This window comes from Lissotriton vulgaris, chromosome 4_1 (assembly GCF_964263255.1).
Source record: "Lissotriton vulgaris chromosome 4_1, aLisVul1.2, whole genome shotgun sequence".
In the NCBI taxonomy this organism is placed as follows: domain Eukaryota; kingdom Metazoa; phylum Chordata; class Amphibia; order Caudata; family Salamandridae; genus Lissotriton; species Lissotriton vulgaris.
The window spans coordinates 147,117,887-147,137,200 of record NC_141691.1 but is presented as its reverse complement, the minus strand read 5'-3'; the positions used below and the strand labels follow the sequence as shown (position 1 = coordinate 147,137,200).

General features: G+C 50.3%; 1 protein-coding gene across 1 annotated transcript in view; it reads left to right on the top strand.

Moving 5' to 3' along the window:
- The window catches only part of ATRX (ATRX chromatin remodeler), a 1,771,102-nt gene that overhangs the window by 1,167,748 nt on the left and 584,040 nt on the right, over nt 1–19,314 (top strand). The window contains exons 22-24 of the mRNA XM_086918408.1: nt 7,874–7,991; nt 9,875–10,005; nt 10,254–10,342. Coding sequence (XP_086774534.1) covers nt 7,874–7,991; nt 9,875–10,005; nt 10,254–10,342 — 338 coding nt within the window. The remainder of the gene's footprint in view (nt 1–7,873; nt 7,992–9,874; nt 10,006–10,253; nt 10,343–19,314) is intronic.

The following is a 19,314-nucleotide window of genomic DNA, read 5'->3' as shown; positions in this document are numbered from 1 at the left end:
GCAATTGTAAGTACGGTAAGCTGTCCAACTCTCAACTTTCTAGCTGTACTTCTGAGTCATGTGATTGTATTTAAAGCTGTTAGTTCCCCAGTGTGTAATTGTAAACTTCTGACCATTTCTAGTGAAGGGACAGATCAGCGAGGAGCTTGTGAATGGCAACAAACTCATGAGTTTAACCCTTTAAGTGCGCCCGTCTGCCAACGGCTGTCACAAACACTTCCTCAGTAGTGCTGCGCACGTCCGTTGGCTGACGCGGCCCCGCCCGCGAAATAGAACGCCCACACTGCGGCGGCAATGGGCTAAGGGGTGACTTTTTCAGCTGTAAACCTAGAGTTAAGATCATTGATGGTTTTGTGAATTGGGCCTTTACTCTTAACTGTGCCACAACATTCTACAAATGAGTAGAGTCTGAGTTCAGGACAGAGGGGGCTGAACTCCGCAAAATTCTTTTTTTTAACCACACACGAATCAAGCAAGTTAATGACTGCTGTTCATTTATGTTGCGAATGTTGCAGTATCTTCTGAATAAAAAAAAATACAGCTGATAACGGGGATGAAAGATTTAAAATGGCCCCTTAAATGTTCAGAACAAACCAGGAGCTCAGTTGGGACAAAGCGCAAAGTTAAACATGAAAATGGGACCACACAGATGAAGACCTTGTCGGGCAGGTCTCATTTAATTTTTAACAAATGACTTTCATCTGACATTTCTTTATTCATAAAAAAAATGAAGAAACGTAACTTACCTGCTTGAATGTGATGATTGCAGAAAAAGAATAGAGTGATGTTATGACCGAAAATACCAAACAGCAAATAGGCCAATGCACACCTCAGTTATTCAGGGAACGTATCTTTAAATAGCAGTCTTTGGAGCACGGTATCCTTAAACAGATGTAAGTCACATTGCAAAATGAGGAAAACAGCCTATCTGAAAGAAACACGTTAGTGTTAGATTCCTTACCTTAGAATATCCCCAGGCGTCAGTCTGGATCCGGAAACTTTTGCGTAGCAGTACCCCTGCGCATCGGTAGGCGTCGTCTGCAGGCGTCCCCTGCGGCTCCGCGTCCGTCATCGGCGTCGTGCGCCGTGATGACGTCGCTGGAGTATATAGACGCTGCCTCCGCGCGCTGACGTCAGTTCTTCTTTTTTCCGCGCCAGTGGACGCAGATCTGAAGAGCAGTACTCCGGTCTTTGACCAAGTTTTTCGAAGTTATTTCTCACTTTGTGCCTGATAGGATGCCTGGGTTCAAGCACTGTGATGACTGTGAGCGCACGATGTCGGTCACAGACCATCACCGCCTCTGTCTCCGGTGTCTGGGCCCCGACCACGACGTGGACTCCTGCGTCGACTGCCGGGCCCTCACCAACAAGGCTAGGCGGGAGCGGTCCCGCAAGCTACTGGAGCTCCGGGTGTCGGCCCCACGTCGGGACCGGGAGCGGTCCCGGTCCGGCCGGAGGTCGAGAGAGCGTTCGAGGGAGCGATCGCGGAGCCGCGCCGAGCGTTCCGGAAGTCGACACCACTCGTCAGGCTCGTCAGGTAGGAAGCACAAGAAGTCGGGGCGTCGTCATCGTACCCCCGACTCCCCCCGACGCTCGCGCGATGCGGCCGGGGGCTCGGGTGACCCCAACCCCGCGGCTCCGCGAGAGTCGCCGGCGCGGCCTGCCTCATACCCTCCGGTCCCTGGGCACGGTGCGACGCCTGAGGAGATCGAGGCGTTCCTCATGGCCATGAGGGCGCTCGGTTCTCCGACGGGGCCTACGGTGCCTTTGGGCCCAGTGCTACCGTCTGGGGGCCCTGGCGGTTCGGGTGTCCCTGCCTCGGCGCCGTCGGGTGCTCCGGCCCCGGCGCCGCCGACGGCTCCGACCCCGGCGCCGCAAGGGCCTTCGGGATCGGCGCCGGCTGGTCTTCCGGCCTCCCCGGTGCCGTTGCCATCGGGGTTACCCCCGACGCCGCCCCGGCGCGGCGCCGGTTCTCCGCTGCCGGCTCCGGCCGGCGGCGGGGTTCCGGCGCCGGCTCCGGGCGGCGCCGTCCCCTTACCTTCCCCGACGCCGGACGCGGCGCCGGACGGGCGTCGCTCGACGCCGGTCCCGGCGCCGATGGGGCCCATGAACCCCGAGGAGCCGGTCTACATCGTTGACTCCGAATACGGAGAAGATGAAGAGTTCGGTGAAGGTTGGGAGGGGTCCGAGGACCCTCTGTCACGCGAGTGCCAGTATGACCCGGACTGGACAGGTGACTTGGGGGATGCCAGTGGTCTGGACGACTCTCCTAACCCTGGTTTGATCTCTCCTCCTTCCGTGGCATCGGTGGAGGGAGCTGCATATTCTGTGGTGCTGATGAGGGCTGCCAAGGCCTTACACCTTGAGCTCCCCGTCGCGGCCGTGATGCCTAACATCCTCACCGAGGTCTTCAAACCGCAGTCATGCCCACAGGAGCCACTGCTGCCGTTTAATGAAGCCTTGTCAGACGTTCTGTTGGGCACTTGGTCCAGGCCCGCTTCAGGTCCGCCTGTTGATCGGAACGTGGCCAGGCGCCACCGTTCTTGTCCGGACGACCCCAAGTTCCTGTCTACCCACCCCACCCCTGAGAGTCTGGTGATCCAGGCCTCGACCTCCCAGTCCGCATTCCCGTCGGCCCCGCCCGACCGGGAATCCAAGAGGTATGACCAATTTGGCAAGAAGGTCTTCTCGTCCATTAGTTTGGGCCTGCGGTCTTGCAACACCACTTGCCTCTTGGGCCGCTACACCCACTCTGTGTGGGATACGGTTGCGGAACTGCTGCCAGAATGCCCCATGGAGGTGCGGGCAAAACTCGATCAGGCTGTGGCTGAGGGCCGAGATGCAGCGAAATATTCGATACGGTGTGGTCTTGATACGACCGACTCGCTTGGCAGAGCTATGTCAACGACTGTGGCGATTCGTCGCCACGCCTGGCTGAGATCCGCCAATTTTTCGGCAGACGTCCAAAATACTTTGATGGACATGCCGTTCGATGGCTGTCACCTCTTCGGTGACAAGGCGGACCACGCGCTGGAACGCTTCAAGGACTCCAGGGTCACGGCCAAGTCCTTGGGTCTCTCGACCCAGCGTCAGCAAACGGGTTTGTTTCGTCCCTTTCGTGGCCAAGGAAGGGGCGCCCCCACACGTGCTGCCAGCCACGCGCCGCAACAATCCTTTCAACGCGGTGGCGGCCGTGGAAACCGCCGTGGTGGCGGTCGGGGACAACGGCGGGGTCAGACCACACCTTCCCCCGCAGCATCTACCCCAAAATCCTCCTAGTCCGTGCTTTCGGCCCCATGTGACGCCAGTGGGTGGCAGGGTTCGCCATCACCACGCTCACTGGCGCACAATCACTTCGGACAGGTGGGTGCTGCAAATCGTCCGAAGGGGCTACTCCCTCCCCTTCGAGACCTCTCCTCCAGCCATGCCACCGCAGAACCACCGTGTGTCGGGGGACCACTTGACACTTCTGCAGGAGGAAGTTACGGCCCTCTTGGCCAAGGGGGCCATCGAGCGCGTTCCTGGGCCAGAAGTAGGGCGTGGTTGTTATTCCCACTACTTTCTGGTGCCCAAGAAGGACAAGGGGGGCCTATGTCCTATCTTGGATTTAAGGAACGTCAACGGCTTCCTCCGGCAGGAGAAGTTCAAGATGTTGACGTTAGCTCAGGTCTTGGCTGCTCTAGACCCACAAGACTGGATGGTAGCGTTGGACTTGCAGGACACCTATTTTCACATCCCCGTCCTGCCGGCCCACCGGCGTTACCTGCGGTTCACAGTAGGCCAGGAGCATTTTCAGTTTATCGTGCTTCCCTTCGGCCTTACCAGCGCCCCACGGGTGTTCACAAAGGTGATGGCGGTGGTCGCAGCCCATCTGCGCAGGTTAGGGGTTTCAGTCTTCCCCTACCTAGACGACTGGTTGTTGAAGGCGGGCTCGCCCCAGACAGTCGTCCACCACCTTCAGATGACGGCAGACCTCTTGCACGGCCTGGGGTTCTCCATCAATGTGCCGAAATCACACCTGTGTCCCTCTCAAAAGCTCCTTTTCATCGGAGCGGTTCTGGACTCGGCGCAGTTTCGGGTTTATCCTCCGGAACGGCGGGTTCGGGATATTCAGGCTTTGATTCCCATCTTTCAGCCGCTATCCCGGGTTTCGGTCAGGTTGACGCTGCGGCTGCTGGGACTGATGGCTTCCTGCATCCTTCTGGTGCATCACGCTCGGTGGCGGATGCGGGCTCTGCAGTGGGACCTGAAGTTTCAGTGAGCCCAGCATCAGGGCAACTTGTCCGACCACGTCTTGATCTCGGAGGGCACTGCGAGACAACTGCAGTGGTGGCTTACGGACCGCGATTGGGTCAGGGGCAAGTCCCTCTCCCTTCCCCAACCGGAGCACATTGTCGTGACGGACGCGTCCCTCCAGGGCTGGGGTGGCCACTTGGGAGAGGCAGAGATCAGAGGCATCTGGTCTCCGGCGGAGTCCCGGCTCCATATCAATCTGTTGGAGCTGCGGGCGATTCGTCTGGCACTGAAGGCATTCCTCCCCTTTGTCAACGGGAGTGTAGTGCAAGTGTTCACCGACAACACCACCGCCATGTGGTACTGCAACAAACAGGGCGGTGTGGGGTCGTGGACCCTTTGCCAGGAGGCTCTGCGCCTCTGGCAATGGCTGGAACGTCAGGGCGTGACTCTGACGGTTCAACACCTGGCAGGTTCTCTGAACGCCAGGGCGGACGAACTCAGCCGTTGGTGCTCGATGGATCACGAATGGCATCTGAACTCGGACGTGGCGCAAGGCATCTTTCTGCAATGGGGAGAGCCTTGGTTAGATCTATTCGCCACCGAAGAGAACGCGCAATGTCATCAGTTCTGCGCGTTGGAGTTTCCAAGACGGCACTCGCACGGCGACGCCTTTCGGCGCGAGTGGAGTTGCGGTCTGTTATACGCCTTTCCGCCTATACCACTTCTGCCCAGAGTGCTGAAGAAGATCAGGCGCGACCGGGCCCAAGTTATCCTTGTGGCTCCGGACTGGGCTCGAAGATACTGGTATCCCGAGCTACTCAGCATGTCAGTCGGTCCCCCGATCCGCCTGCCCCTTCAGGAGGACCTCCTGTCGCAGCAGCAGGGGACGGTCCTCCACCCGAACCTGTCCAGTCTCCACCTCCATGCTTGGAGATTGAGCGGCGGCAGTTGAGGCCATTTGACTTGCCTCCTGAAGTCTGTGATGTTATTCTGGCAGCCAGGTGTCCCTCCACTAAGTCGGTATACGCCTGTCGGTGGAACAGATTTGTGGCATGGTGCACAGCAAAGGCTGTGGATCCTCTTTCTGCCCCTCTTTCGGAGGTTCTTCTGTTTCTTCTTTCTCTTGCCCAGCAGGGCTCTGCTCTGGGCACTATCAAGGGCTACCTTTCTGCCCTTTCAGCCTTTTTGAGGCTTCCTGATCAGCCTTCTTTGTTCAAATCCCCGATTGTAACTCGATTCTTGAAAGGCATCACTCACATGTTTCCACCTGTTCCGTTTGTGATGCCTCAGTGGGATTTGAACCTGGTTCTGACCTTTCTAATGTGTGCTCCCTTTGAGCCCCTTCATTCTTGTCCTCTCCGTCTCCTGACTTTAAAGACGGCTTTCCTGGTTGCCATCACCTCTGCCAGGAGAGTGAGTGAGCTCCAGGCTCTTTCTGTCCAACCTCCTTTCCTGTCCATTCATCCTGATAAGGTGGTTCTGAGGACTAGACCTTCTTTCCTGCCCAAGGTTGTTTCGGCCTTTCACATCGGGCAGTCCATCACCCTCCCTTCCTTCTTCCCACCTCCGCATCCTTCAAAGGATGAAGAGCGGCTCCATCGTCTGGACCCAAAACGTGCGCTTTCATTTTACATGGATCGCACACGACAGTTCCGGGTGGATGACCAACTGTTTGTTGGCTACGTGGGTGCGAAGAAGGGACGGGCGGTTTGTAAACGAACCATCTCTCGATGGGTCGTCCTCTGCATCAAAGCGTGCTACTCTTTGGCTCGGAAGGAGCCTCCTGTTGGGCTGAGGGCCCATTCCACTCGGGCCACGGCGGCTACCACTGCCCTGGGCCGGGGAGTCCCCTTGCAGGACATTTGCCAAGCGGCTACGTGGGCCTCGCTGCACACCTTTGCGAGGCACTACTGCCTGGACAGTCAAGTCCGGAGGGATGGCTTCTTTGGCCGTTCTGTCCTCCAGGACTTTCTGGTGTATTTTGTATTGGTTCGCAGACCCACCACCGGGGTTGGTATTGCTGGGGTATGTATTCTAAGGTAAGGAATCTAACACTAACATGTTTCTTTCAGATGAACAAGTTACTTACCTTCGGTAACGATATATCTGTAAGAAACATTGGTTAGTGTTAGATTCCTTACCGATCCCACCCATCCTCCCCGTTCTGCGAACTGATACCTAGGGTTAAGGACATCCCTTTCAGGGCCCTAGTTTTACATGGCACCAGTGTTGGTTCTCTCATGGCTCTGCGTCTCCTGGCGCGGAAATGCTGTGTGCAAAGAACTGACGTCAGCGCGCGGAGGCGGCGTCTATTTACTCCAGCGACGTCATCACGGCGCACGACGCCGACGACGAACGCGGAGCCGCAGGGGACGCCTGCAGACGACGCCTACCGACACGCAGGGGTACTGCTACGCAAAAGTTTCCGGATCCAGACTGACGCCTGGGGATATTCTAAGGTAAGGAATCTAACACTAACTAATGTTTCTTACAGATATATCGTTACCGAAGGTAAGTAACTTGTTCATTACATTACTTCTTGGTTTATATGGTAAAATATTTGTATCTTTTCAGCAGACTGAAAGATGAACAAGGGAGGTAAAAAGGGAGGAGGGGGAATATCATTTGGCTGGAGCTAATCTTACAGATGTGACATATTAAATGACGGTATAAGTTGATAAACATTCACATAGCACTTATCAGTTGTGTAGGTCTTTATATTGTAACTCTCCTAGACAAGTGCATTTAGAACAAGCAGTGTTGTGAGGGTGCAGTACCACAGGCTGGATCTAGGTGTTCCTTGGGACCTCTTTTTGCCGCATATGGTACTACACCCTTCAACATGGCACGGTAAAAGGTATGGTGTATCAGTGAGAGCTGCCAACTGGGGAGCTAGGGATCCTGGTTCGAGTCTGCTGTCAGGCTCAACATCCTGTGATACTGGGTTGATTGTTTAATTTCTCGGAACCCATGGCTAGGTGGTGCGCTATAGAAATATAAGCGTTTATAAAGTAAGAAAAGAGCAAGTAAAACAGCAGTGGCACTAAGGGGTTTTGGGGGCCTGCGAGATGTGTTGTGGGAGGGGAGGCACGGTGAGATAAAGGGACTTGTGACAGAGATTTCACTGCACAATTAAAGAGAACAGTTAACAGAGAAGAGGCAGGCCACTTCAAAAAAGAGTTCTCGCTAAGTATAAATAACCTGAACAGTAAGAACATATGTAAGAGGGTAGTCCTCATAGGAGGATACGAAATTCCAAAGGAAGGGACTACTAAGTGTATACCCCAATGCAAAGCCAGCATTTCTAAATGACAGCAACAGGAATCAATGAAAAAGATATATCCTAGATACAGCATGTCTCGAAGAGACAGTGCAAGCACTGCCTAGGCGAGACCTAAAAATCTGTAATGAGACCTTTCATTATTTAGAAAAATTATAATTTTCCTGCGCTCGGAGTGAGCCTGAATCTTGATCTGTCTGGGGAAATGTTTGATACTGTGAACATGAGGAAATTGCATGTGATAGATAATTAGCAATACAGAGCAGCATTTTACAAGTAAACCCTCATCCGTCTGTAAAGGTTTGACCATGTAATTAAAATATTTTTCTCACAGTATTTTTATGTTTTTTTTTACAGAGACGAGATTACACAGCACTTACAAAGTTTCTGCCACCAAAATACGAGTACGTTCTAGCTGTTAGAATGACACCCATTCAATGTAAACTCTATAGATACTACTTGGATCACTTGACGGGTACGTAACCCTTAACTATATGTGGTATAATTTGATTGGTGTTTTTATCCTATCTGGTATAACACATTAATAATAACTGTTCTGCATTTTTATGTCTACTGACCGTTTTAGTAGAAAGCAAATAATTATTGTCCATTAAGGACGATTTGATATTGTTAGCATGCCTCTATCTTTGACTTTGATATTTCACGTGTTTCTCTTCAAGCACTACTTTTTTCTTTTGAGTTGAGATCTCCAGGAGTGTGCTATCTCCTTTGAGCACTTTTCTCCCCCGGCCACATCTGTGTTGCTCTCTGTCACCTATGTGCTTCTTTTTCGTTCCTGCCACGTTGTGCTCACCTTTATGTACTTCTCCTTGATCTGCTTTCTCACCCGTGCGCTTATTCACCCACCAACTCCATGTTGCTCTATCTCTCTCCTGTTTCTTTCCAACCTGACCTTTCAGGCTACCTGCACCTTCCGTATTGCTATGCATCATTGGCTCCCTCCGTGTGCTTCCTCCTCACCTGTATCTATTGATTCTTCACCCACTCGTCCCTCAGTGTTGCGCTTAAAAGAAATAACGCTTTTGCACAACACATTTTTTTACTATTATTTGCAGATCCAACTTGGTAAGCAAAAATGAAGTGTCATTTTGTAGGCTTGCACATGCGTGCTGAGCACACCTTCAAAATGATGCGGCTGGAGCATCATAGTACCCTTTTTTTGTTTATTTTCTTTAGCCATGCTGCTCCGCATCAAGGATGCTGTACAAAATAGCTAAAAGCAATTTGCAAATCCAGTAAGGCCCAACGGCGAGTCTCTGAAATTGTGGTTGAAATTTTCTGGTGGCAGAAGCACCCATTGCTGTCCTAGGCTATCTACAAGCCCCAAAAGCTTCCCAAGTTTCCACTGGGGAGTGGGCTTTTTGTGTGGGTATGAACAGGAGTACAATGTTTTTATTATCATGAGCCATACATAACAGATAGCGAGATGGTTCAAAAGGTTGCATAATCTGGGCATCTGACTCCAGCCAGCAGGAAAATAACCCACACCAGGAGCATGTTAGGATGGAGCAGCAAGACTGGGACTAGAGTGGGTGGACTTGGGCTCCAGAAAGGTTTGAGGGCATCTTAGAGATGGGTGAACCAGTGGTGATCCGCAAAAGTGTGTCTGCAGCTCAACGGCGACGTTACTTGACTTCATTTATCAAAGCTTGGCGTGCCTTGGTGGCAGCTTCCTGGCATATTCGCCTGTAAGCTGGATTTTGCGCAGATCTTTTAACGATCAGGGCACCTTCTCTTCTTGCAAGCACAATCCAGCTCCTCTCTTGCTGGACAGACCTTCTAGTCTTTCCACAGTTCACAGCAGCATCATTCCATCTATGATGCTTTCTCGTCTAACCTGCTCCTTTTCCCATGTGAAGTGTTAGTTAACAAAATGATTTGCATTTGAATATTGCTTTGAGAAGATCTCTTGGTGGAGCTTAAAATACCTGCCTAGTCAATGACTATGGTCTAAGGATTTCTAGATAAGCTTATACATTTTTGAATTATCACAGTGCTAGATAACCACTATTGGTATTAAGTAACTCATTTATATTTAATTAATTGAAGAGCAAATATCCTTCAGTGTTTGCAGTTCTAGTTTTTGGTGTAGGTATTGTCAGCATTTTAATGGCTATACTGCTGAACTCCTAATTTTCAATTTTGTATGTAGGCATCACTCTGTTATGTTATAGTACATATGAAGTCTCACATTATTTCTCATTTATAGTACTATGTTTGGCTGACACTAATGAAAACCATAAACATTTGGGTTCCTAGTAACCCTATAAAGATTAAACTGTCAAAAGGATGGACTAGGAAGTTTTGACTTGTTTTCTAAAATATCCTAATTTTTAGGTACAACTTTTGGTGGCGAAGGTGCCAGAGGCAAAACTGGAACCAAGCTCTTCCAAGATTTCCAGATGTTGAGTAGAATCTGGACTCACCCATGGTGTCTGCAGCTGGACTATATTAGCAAAGAAAATAAGGTAAGTCAGATATCAGGAAACTTAGCGTAAATTCTCCAGAATATATCTTTTGCACACAGAACATCCATTTCCCAGCTGTGGTGTTACATAATTATCCTTTTTTTGCTACAACTTATTTGTAGTGGTAATATTTATGAAGTTAAAAAATATCTTGTTTTTTTTCTTTGGTAGAATGAATGGTTAATTATGTTTATAATGAATAAATATTTACCAGTTGTATCATTTTTAAAAATCCATTTATTTTCCAGGGTTATTTTGATGAAGACAGTCTTGATGAGTTCATTGCTACAGATACAGAGGAATCGTCAATGAGTGTTAGCTCCGACGAAGAGTCCAAGTAAATTATGCATTTATAATTTATACTGTGCCTAAACTTATGTTTGACCTTGTGGCATACACCTGACCAAACACCATCAGAATTCAATCTCATCACCCCGGAAAGGAGTACTGACCCATAATATCTGCCTACATTTTAACACCTAAATCTGCCACTTTTAATTTCCTGAAATATGTCAAAATGGTTTGGTGACTGTTAGTTTTTATTTCCTATAGAACACTCCATTAGTTTTGGGTGGTGTTTGTCCAATCTAACAGATTGTTGTAGGGTTATTTCTGTGTCAAGTCAAGTCAAGTCAAGTCATAAAATTTATATAGCGCACTACATACCCGGAGGGTTTCAAGGCGCTTGGGGAGGGGAGGGGGGCTAGATATCCTTAGGGAGGGGGATTATTTGTCAAATATCCACGTTTTAAGTTGTTTTCTGAACGCTAGGTGATTCTGGGTGAGGCGAAGGTAAGCGGGGAGTGAGTTCCATGTTTTGGCAGCCAGGTATGAGAAGGATCTGCCTCCCATGGTGGTTTTGTTGATGCGAGGGACAGTGGCGAGTGCTTGGCTGGAAGAGCGAAGTTGGCGGGAGGGGGTGTAGAAGGACAGTCGAGAGTTGAGGCAATCTGGTCCGATGTCGTAGAGTGATTTGTGTGCGTGGGTAAGCAGTCGGAAAGTAATCCTCTTATTGACGGGTAGCCAGTGGAGGTCTTTAAGGTGGCCAGAGATGTGTTCATTGCGTGGGATGTCTAGTATGAGCCTGGCTGAGGCGTTTTGGATTCGTTGTAGTTTCTTCTGGAGTTTGGCGGTGGTACCTGCGTAGAGGGTGTTTCCGTAGTCCAGTCGGCTCGTGACCAGGGCATGGGTGACTGTTTTCCTGGTTTCGGTGGGGATCCAGCGAAATGTTTTTCTGAGCATGCGAAGGATGTTGAAGCAGGATGAGGATACGGCGCTGACTTGTCTGTTCATTGAAAGTGAAGAGTCCAGGATGACGCCAAGGTTCCGTGCGTGGTCTGTCGGGATGGGTGCTTTTCCGAGGGCTTCCGGCCACCAGGAGTCGTCCCATGCAGAGGGGGATTTACCTAAGATGAGGACTTCTGTTTTGTCTGAGTTCAGTTTCAGACGGCTTTGTTTCATCCATTCGGCGACTTCTTTCATTCCTTCGTGTAGGTTAGTTTTGGCGGTGCTGGGGTCCTTGGTGAGAGAAAGGATCAGTTGAGTGTCATCCGCGTAAGAGATGATGTTGAGGTTGTGTTGGCGGGCGATGGTCGCGAGGGGGCTCATGTATACGTTGAAGAGGGTGGGGCTAAGTGAGGATCCTTGTGGTACGCCGCAGATGATTTCAGAGGCCTCGGACTTGAATGGTGGGAGGCGGACTCTCTGGGTTCTTCCGGAGAGGAACGAGGTGATCCATTCCAGTGCCTTTCCTTGGATTCCGATGTTTCTGAGGCGCTGTAAAAGGGTGCTGTGGCAGACTGTGTCGAAGGCTGCAGAGAGGTCGAGGAGGATGAGGGCGACTGTGTCTCCATTGTCCAGTAGAGTTCGAATGTCGTCTGTTGCTGCGATGAGGGCGGTCTCAGTGCTGTGTTTTGCTCGGAAGCCAGATTGTGAAGAGTCGAGGGATTTGTTGGCTTCGAGGAAGGCGGCGAGCTGGTTGTTGACAGCTTTCTCGATGACTTTGGCCGGGAATGGAAGAAGTGAGATGGGGCGGTAGTTTTTGAGTTCGGTGGGGTCTGCTGTTGGTTTTTTCAGAAGGGCGGTGAGTTCAGCGTGTTTCCAGTCTTCTGGGAAGGTAGCGGAGTTGAAGGAGCAGTTGATGACGTCTCGGAGGTGCGGAGCTATGACGGAGTCTACTTTGTTGAAGATGTGGTGAGGGCATGGGTCTGTGGGGGATCCAGAGTGGATGGAATTCATCAGGCGGATGGTGTCCTCAGTGGTGATTGGGTTCCAGGCGTTAAGGGTGTTAACGGGGGGAAGATAGTCAGCTGATGGTAGGGTGGGTTGGCTTCCGGGTTGGTTGTCAAAGCTGTTGTGGATGTCAGCAATCTTGTTGTGGAAAAAAGAGGCTAGGGAGTCGCAGAGGGTTTGAGAGGGGGTGATGTCGTTGGAGTTGGCCGAGGGGTTGGAAAATTCCTTGACGATGTTGAAAAGTTCCTTGCTGTTGTGGGCTTTGTTGTCGAGTCGATCCTTGAATGCTGTTTTTTTGGCTTTTCGGATCAGTTGGTGGTGAGTACGGATGGCGTTTTTGAAGGTGACCTTGTTGCTGGTGGATGAGTCTTTTTTCCAGGCCTTTTCAAGGGAGCGGCATAGTTTCTTGGATTTCTTGAGGTCCTCGTTGAACCATGAGGCCTTCTTGATTTTGTGTTGGCGTTTTTTCAGTGGTGCTAAGGTGTCTGTGGTGTTGGATAACCAAAGGGTGAGGTTGGAGGCGGCCTCGTTGGCGTTAGAAGAGAGGGCTGGGGAGGTTTGAAGGAGCGATGAGGAGATCTGTTCCGTGGTGATTTTGTTCCAGTTTCTTTGTAGAGTTGGTTGGAGGTGGATGATGGGTTTCGGCTTGTTGTAGGTGAAGTGGACGCAGCTGTGGTCAGTCCAGAGGAGCTCCGTAGTGTGGTTGAAAGAGACATGGTTGCTAGAGGTGAAGATGGGGTCGAGTGTGTGACCTGCGATGTGGGTGGGGGAGGTGACCAGTTGTTTAAGTCCGAGGTTGGCGAGGTTGTCTAAGAGGGTGGCGGTGTTGCGGTCGTTGATCTTCTCAAGGTGGAAGTTCAGGTCTCCCAGGAGGATGTATTCTTTGGAGGGGAGCGCGTGTGGAGTGATGAAGTCCGTGATGTCTTCACTGAATTTTGCGCGGGGTCCTGGTGGTCTGTAGAGGAGGGTGCCTCTGAGTGTGGTCTTGGGGTCGATGTGGATCTGGAAGTGGAGGTGTTCGGAGTTGGCGAGGTTGGCGTCAGAGCTGGTTGAGATGCGGATTGATTTCTTGTGGACGATAGCGATTCCTCCTCCTGTTTGGTCGGTGCGGTCTTTGCGTGTAATCTTATAGTCGTCAGGGATAGCGATGGCGATGTCGGGTGCGGAGGAGGCGTTCATCCATGTTTCCGTTAGGAAGGCGACGTCTGGAGAGATGGTGTCTAGTAGGTTCCAAAGGTCAATGGCGTGCCTGTGGACCGAGCAGGTGTTGAGAAGGATGCATTCTAGGTGGTTGGGGTCGGGAATCTGTGGTGTGGTCGGAGCGGAGACGTTGACGGTGCCGCTGAATTTGCAGGAGAGGCAGGAGAACGATCCATGGGTGCGTCCTGGAGCGGCTTGGATGCAGTTGGGGGCGCGACCGGGGTTAAGGGCTAGGAGGGCGGCGGCATCGTAGGTAATGCGGGGGGGCTGGGGAGCGCGAGGGGCAGGGGGTCTGGCGCTGGGCGCGGTCCAGGCGCGGACGGGCGTAGACGGGCTTACCTTTGGCGCACCTTCTGCGTGTCCGTAGCGCGTGGACGCTGCGCGTGGGGGCATTGGCCATAAATGGAAGGTGGGGGGGAGGGGCGAGGGCGCTTCAGCTGGGAGGCGGGGCGGGCAAAGGACGACGACAACAACAACAAAATGGAGGTGGGGGGGTCAGGGCGGCAGGAGCGCTAGGGCAAACGAATGCTGAAGAGAAAAAGCGGCGAGGTGAACACACAATGAGTCACGCTAGTACAAACGCACTTACAATCGGCAAATCAGTAAATACAATAATTAAAATGCCAAAGCGGCAGTTCCAGCAAGCAGCGTAATGGGGGCACACAGCAGGCAGTAATTGTAAATGCAGACCAGGTCAGGGCTTAAGCGCTGCAGAAACGATACCTGAGCAGCATCAGCAGGGGAGCGACCACTCAGCTTGGAAGCAGAGAGTGAGTAACTATGAACTTTCTTTTCTAATGGTACCCCATCATCACTGTGAAAGATTTTATTTCTGTCTGTGTATTCATGTATTCTTTAGTACAGAACTACTTTAATGAGGATGTTTGTATAATATAATAAAAATGTGTATTGTATTATATTGCTATTACATTTATATAGGCCTTACTACCCCTGACGAGGCCTTAAAGCACTTTTATGGCAAGTAGCACACTACTACGGAGCCCATTAAGCATTTGTGGTGAATTAGTATAGTGAAAAAATGTAAATAGTTTGAGTGATGGATATGTTAGTCAGTTATTTGCATTGAAAAGGATAGTGGAGGGATTGATAGGAAGGATTTAGATTTTTTTTGTAGCTCTTAGCAGTTGGAGGAGGCTTGGAATGAGTAAAAGGGAGGTGGGGTGTCATTTTCATCATGCTTATCTATAGATTTAATGTCTGCAAAGCATTAATTTAAATGAACATTTTGAAATAGCGTGCCTGGGGCAAGTATAAAAAATGTAATGTGCAGCTTTTTCTTGTCTTAATTAATTTGCATATTTATGACACCTTGGGTCTGATTGTTGGTTAGTATGAATGGTTTAGGAGAATTTAATGCTGGTTAGCAGACCTATTCATTTGAGTATAAACCCTCTTGAATTTTACTTTGTCAAGGTTGTATTCTATGGAATGTGACTTGCTGGTTGAGGAAGGTTATGGATGATACTTAGATGCAAAAAATACAACTTAAGAATACATCAATTGTGCATTGTGACTCAATATTGGTGACAACTGTCCATAACTGGACCAGCATTACCTCCACAAGTTATGAGATTCGGAATGTCACAACTCCGAGAAGTACTGAAGAATTCACAGGGAGAATGTTCCTCTTTAAGACAACACAAGAGAGTGCGGGCAAGACAGAAACTTTTCAAAGATGACATTGGCAAGAATGAAAATCTTCAAAGAAAAGGCGCTGTATACAAACATTATTAAGTACTACAACAAGGAAGTATTGCCTGATCTCTGCATGGAAACCACATATTGCCATTGTCTTGCCTGACCTAACGGCGTAAAGTAGTGCACAAGCGTGGCAAGGCGTCACTTATGTTCTAGGCTGCATTGAACAGCAAAGCTTGATGCTGCAGACAGTGCTTTTAATTAAGTTTCAATGCAGCGTCAATGAGGAATTAGAAACGTCAGTGTTAAATAACAAGGTTTATATGGGAAACAGTTAGAGGCATGTGTGCTGCTGAATTCATATCTGTGCATAGATCGCCGCCGAGTGTTGGGTCCGGATGATTGCACATTGTTGTCCTGGAAGAGTCTTCGAAGTATCACAAGATAGGTGGCTCCTCCCCTGGACTACAGTGCGCATGGGCATCCTCTCCATCCTCAGATTGTTTTTTTCCGCCATTGGGTTCGGATTTATATTTGTTAACTCAAGTTCGGAATCGATAAACTTTAGATTTGGCCAAAAGGCCTGTAGTTATCGTCGGTATTGTCTTTGCGATCGGTGCCCAGTACTTGTTCCAGCTCTATCCTCGAGCCGGACGTCAAGAAGAGCCGCGTGGCTATTCAGCACTAAGGCCCGATCGACGCCAGAGGCCTTATCGGCGATCCATTATGGAACGGAGCTCGTTCAAGAGATGTCCTGTTTGCAACTCCAAGTATCCTCACATCGATGTCCACCCGGTGTGCAACAAGTGCCTGTCACGATGAAGCCAGCTGTATGGCTTGTTCTCGGTTCCGATCCAAGAAAACAATTCGCCTCTGACGCGCGGCGCTGAAGGAAGCCCAGTAGACGGCACCTGACCCGGTGAACATCTTCGATACAGAGGAAGATGAGGGAGTCCAGCAGGAAGTTCAAGAGAACCTGTCTGATCCTGCATCAGAGATTGACTCCAGTTACGACGCAGATGAGGAAATGGTCGAAAATGAAGACGTCGACGAGGTAGGAGACGACGATGAGGCCCTTGGGGCCGAAGAAGATAGCTTGAGCGAGGAGCTAGGCCCAACCGTTGGTATGGGGGCCGAGACTGGAACACTCTATAAGGCTCAGGTCGAGCGATCACCACAAGGCCTTACCTGAGATAAAACGCATAGTTCTACAGCCTCGCTTCAAGGCTAGGCACAATTCCAAAGAGCCATCGGTTGATCAATCAAAATCGAAACCAAGAACATCGGTGACTACGAAACCGAAAGCACCGGAAACAAAATCGGAACCGAAAGTACACATTACTTTGGTCGGATCGAAGGCTTCTGAACCATCGGCTCCGACGAAACAAAAGAGTGTTATCGACCCGGAGAGGTCGCTAAAGGGTGTCGAGCCGAAGGCCGAGGCACCCAGGAAGAAGGTCAAGGACATCGACCCGAAGAAGTCGGCGCCAAAGACCGTAGACACAAAAAAAGGACTCGAAACACAGAACGTTCTCGATCCTAAACGTCGACTCGACAAAGCAAAGGTCAGTAAAGACCACAAGTCCAAAACAAGCAGTGGCTCTAAGGACCCCGTCGAGTCAACACAACCATCCGCCTCTTTTTCGAAGCATGTGTCGGACTCGCTGCAGCGCATTAAGGAGAAGGCTATTGCTGTCAGACCGAAGGCCACTCAGCCCCCAAAGACAGTCAGTAAACCTCCGAAGTCGTCGGCACCGATTAAATTTACACTGCCGCCGCCAGTGGCACCGAAGGCGTTCGCCCCTAAGACGGGCATCGAAGCGGCCAAGAAGGTGTCCATGGGGCCAAAGCCTACAACTACTGAAGGGGCCACCAATCATCGACAGCCTCTGCAGGAAGATCAGTCGAGGCAATTCATCAACGCTGAGACTGGTAGACTTTCCATTTTCAAGCGAAAGATCGCCCCAGAACAGCCTATGGAGTCGTATAAAATGCCATTAAAGAAAAAGAGAGATTCTGCAACATCACCTCTTCTGTTTGAACCTCTACATCAATATGGACAAGAACCTGCTCCTTTTTCAACCACACATTCAGATGTGGATGCAGGGGATGGTGACAATGAGGATTACAGTTATCCTGTAGACACTGATCCAGAAGACCACACTGAACCCTGGACAGACACTGTTGACCCAGGGGAGCCACAAAATGCCACGGACAGTCATATCTATGCTGTTAAAACATCACCTACAGAAGACACTGCTGCGTTTAACGCACTTATTGAGAGGGCAGCAAAAAATCATGATGTCCAGCTCCATGCTGACCCTATTGAAGAGGACTTTTTATTTGACACCTTCTCGACCTCAGAGAGAACTGTCAAGACTCTACCCATGCTAAAAGGTGTGCTGAAACTCGCTGGAGACTTCTTTAAAGAGACCACAAGGGCAAGAGTGGTAAACCCCAGGATTGAAAAAAATACAAACCAGCACCTGTGGACCCTACGTATATCAGGGGACAGTTGCCATTGGACTCTCTTGTTGTTTCTAATGCTCGTAAAAGAGCGAACTCGCAGACCACGGGTGATGCTCCTCGCCCTGACAAGGAATCTAAAGTGCTAGAAGCCTCAGGGAAAAGGGTGGCAGCTCAAGCGGCCAATGTCTGGCGAATCTCCAACACACAGGCACTCTTAGCCAGATATGACAGGGCTCATTATGATACACTTGAGACCCTGTTACAACACTTGCCTGATGAGTATAAGGAGGCAGCAGAAATGCTAATACAAGAAGGGAAACTTATATCCAACGCGTCTATTAAGTGTGCGCTAGACGCAGCAGACACTGCAGCCAGGGCTATTAATACAAGCGTTATGTTACGGAGACATGCCTGGCTGAGAATCTCCGGCTTCAAGCCTGAGATACAAACCACCATACTCAATCAGCCAGTTAACCCTGATTACTTATTTGGCCCAGAAGTAGACACCACCTTAGAAAAAATTAAAAAGGACACAGACTGCAAAGTCTATGGGGGCTCTACAGTCGCAGCAGTTCAGGGGTCGTTCTTTTCATCGCTCCAACAATAGAGGAGCTTCCAGAGGCCAGGTGTCCCAACAGACACAGTACAGTAAAGGAGGCACACAGACCACGGACAACAAGAACAATAGGGGTGGCTATCGTGGAAACAGCACCAAGGGCAGAGGTCGTGGAAACAACAGCTCCCGATCCTCCGCCACTAACAAACAGTGACATCTTGTCACTACCCCCCGACCATATGACACCGGTCGGGGGAAGACTACAACAGTTCCTGCCGGTCTGGAAATCCATCACTACAGACAGGTGGGTGAGGCAGCTTATTCAGTACGGTTATTGTCTGGAGTTAACATCCACTCCACCCAACATACCCCCAAGACACCGTCCTATGTCCGAGCATATACAGTTATTGCAGCAAGAGGTAGTCAGCATGCTGCAAAAAGGAGCCATAGAGCTCGTGCCTGTGGAACAAAAAGGTACAGGGGTGTACTCGCTGTACTTCTTGATCCCAAAAAAGGACGGGTCCCTCAGACCCATACTGGAGCTCAGGCCCCTATACTAGTACATTCTGTCAGAACATTTTCACATGCTCACATTACAGCAGGTTCTACCGTCACTCAGTCAGGGAGATTTCCTCGCAACACTAGATCTAAAGGATGCATATTTCCATATACCGGTACACCCGTCACACAGAAAATATCTCAGATTTACCATTCATCAGCATTATCAGTTCAAGGTCCTCCCTTTCGGAGTAACAACAGCACCCAGGGTGTTTACCAAGTGCCTAGCGACAGTGGCTGCACACCTACGGAGACAGAACGTTCACGTCTACCCTTATCTGGATCACTGGCTTATCCAAGCAAGGTCGGCCCAGCAATGTGCCGCCCACATGTCCCACACCATTGACCTTCTTCACAATCTGGGGTTTTCACTGAACTATCCAAAGTCCCACCTTCAGCCCGCCCACGTACGGCAGTACTTGGGCACAACAATAGACTCTCTGGCAGCCAAAGCACAGCCAAATTCAGTGAGGATCAACATCATGCAATTGCTGATACGGAAATTCAAACCACAACTCTCGCTTCCAGCACGAGTGTTCATGCAGTTGATAGGCATGATGGCCTCCTGCATTTTCATAGTCCCGCACGCGAGACTACACATGCGTCCGCTTCAGGAGTGCTTAGCACGTCAGTGG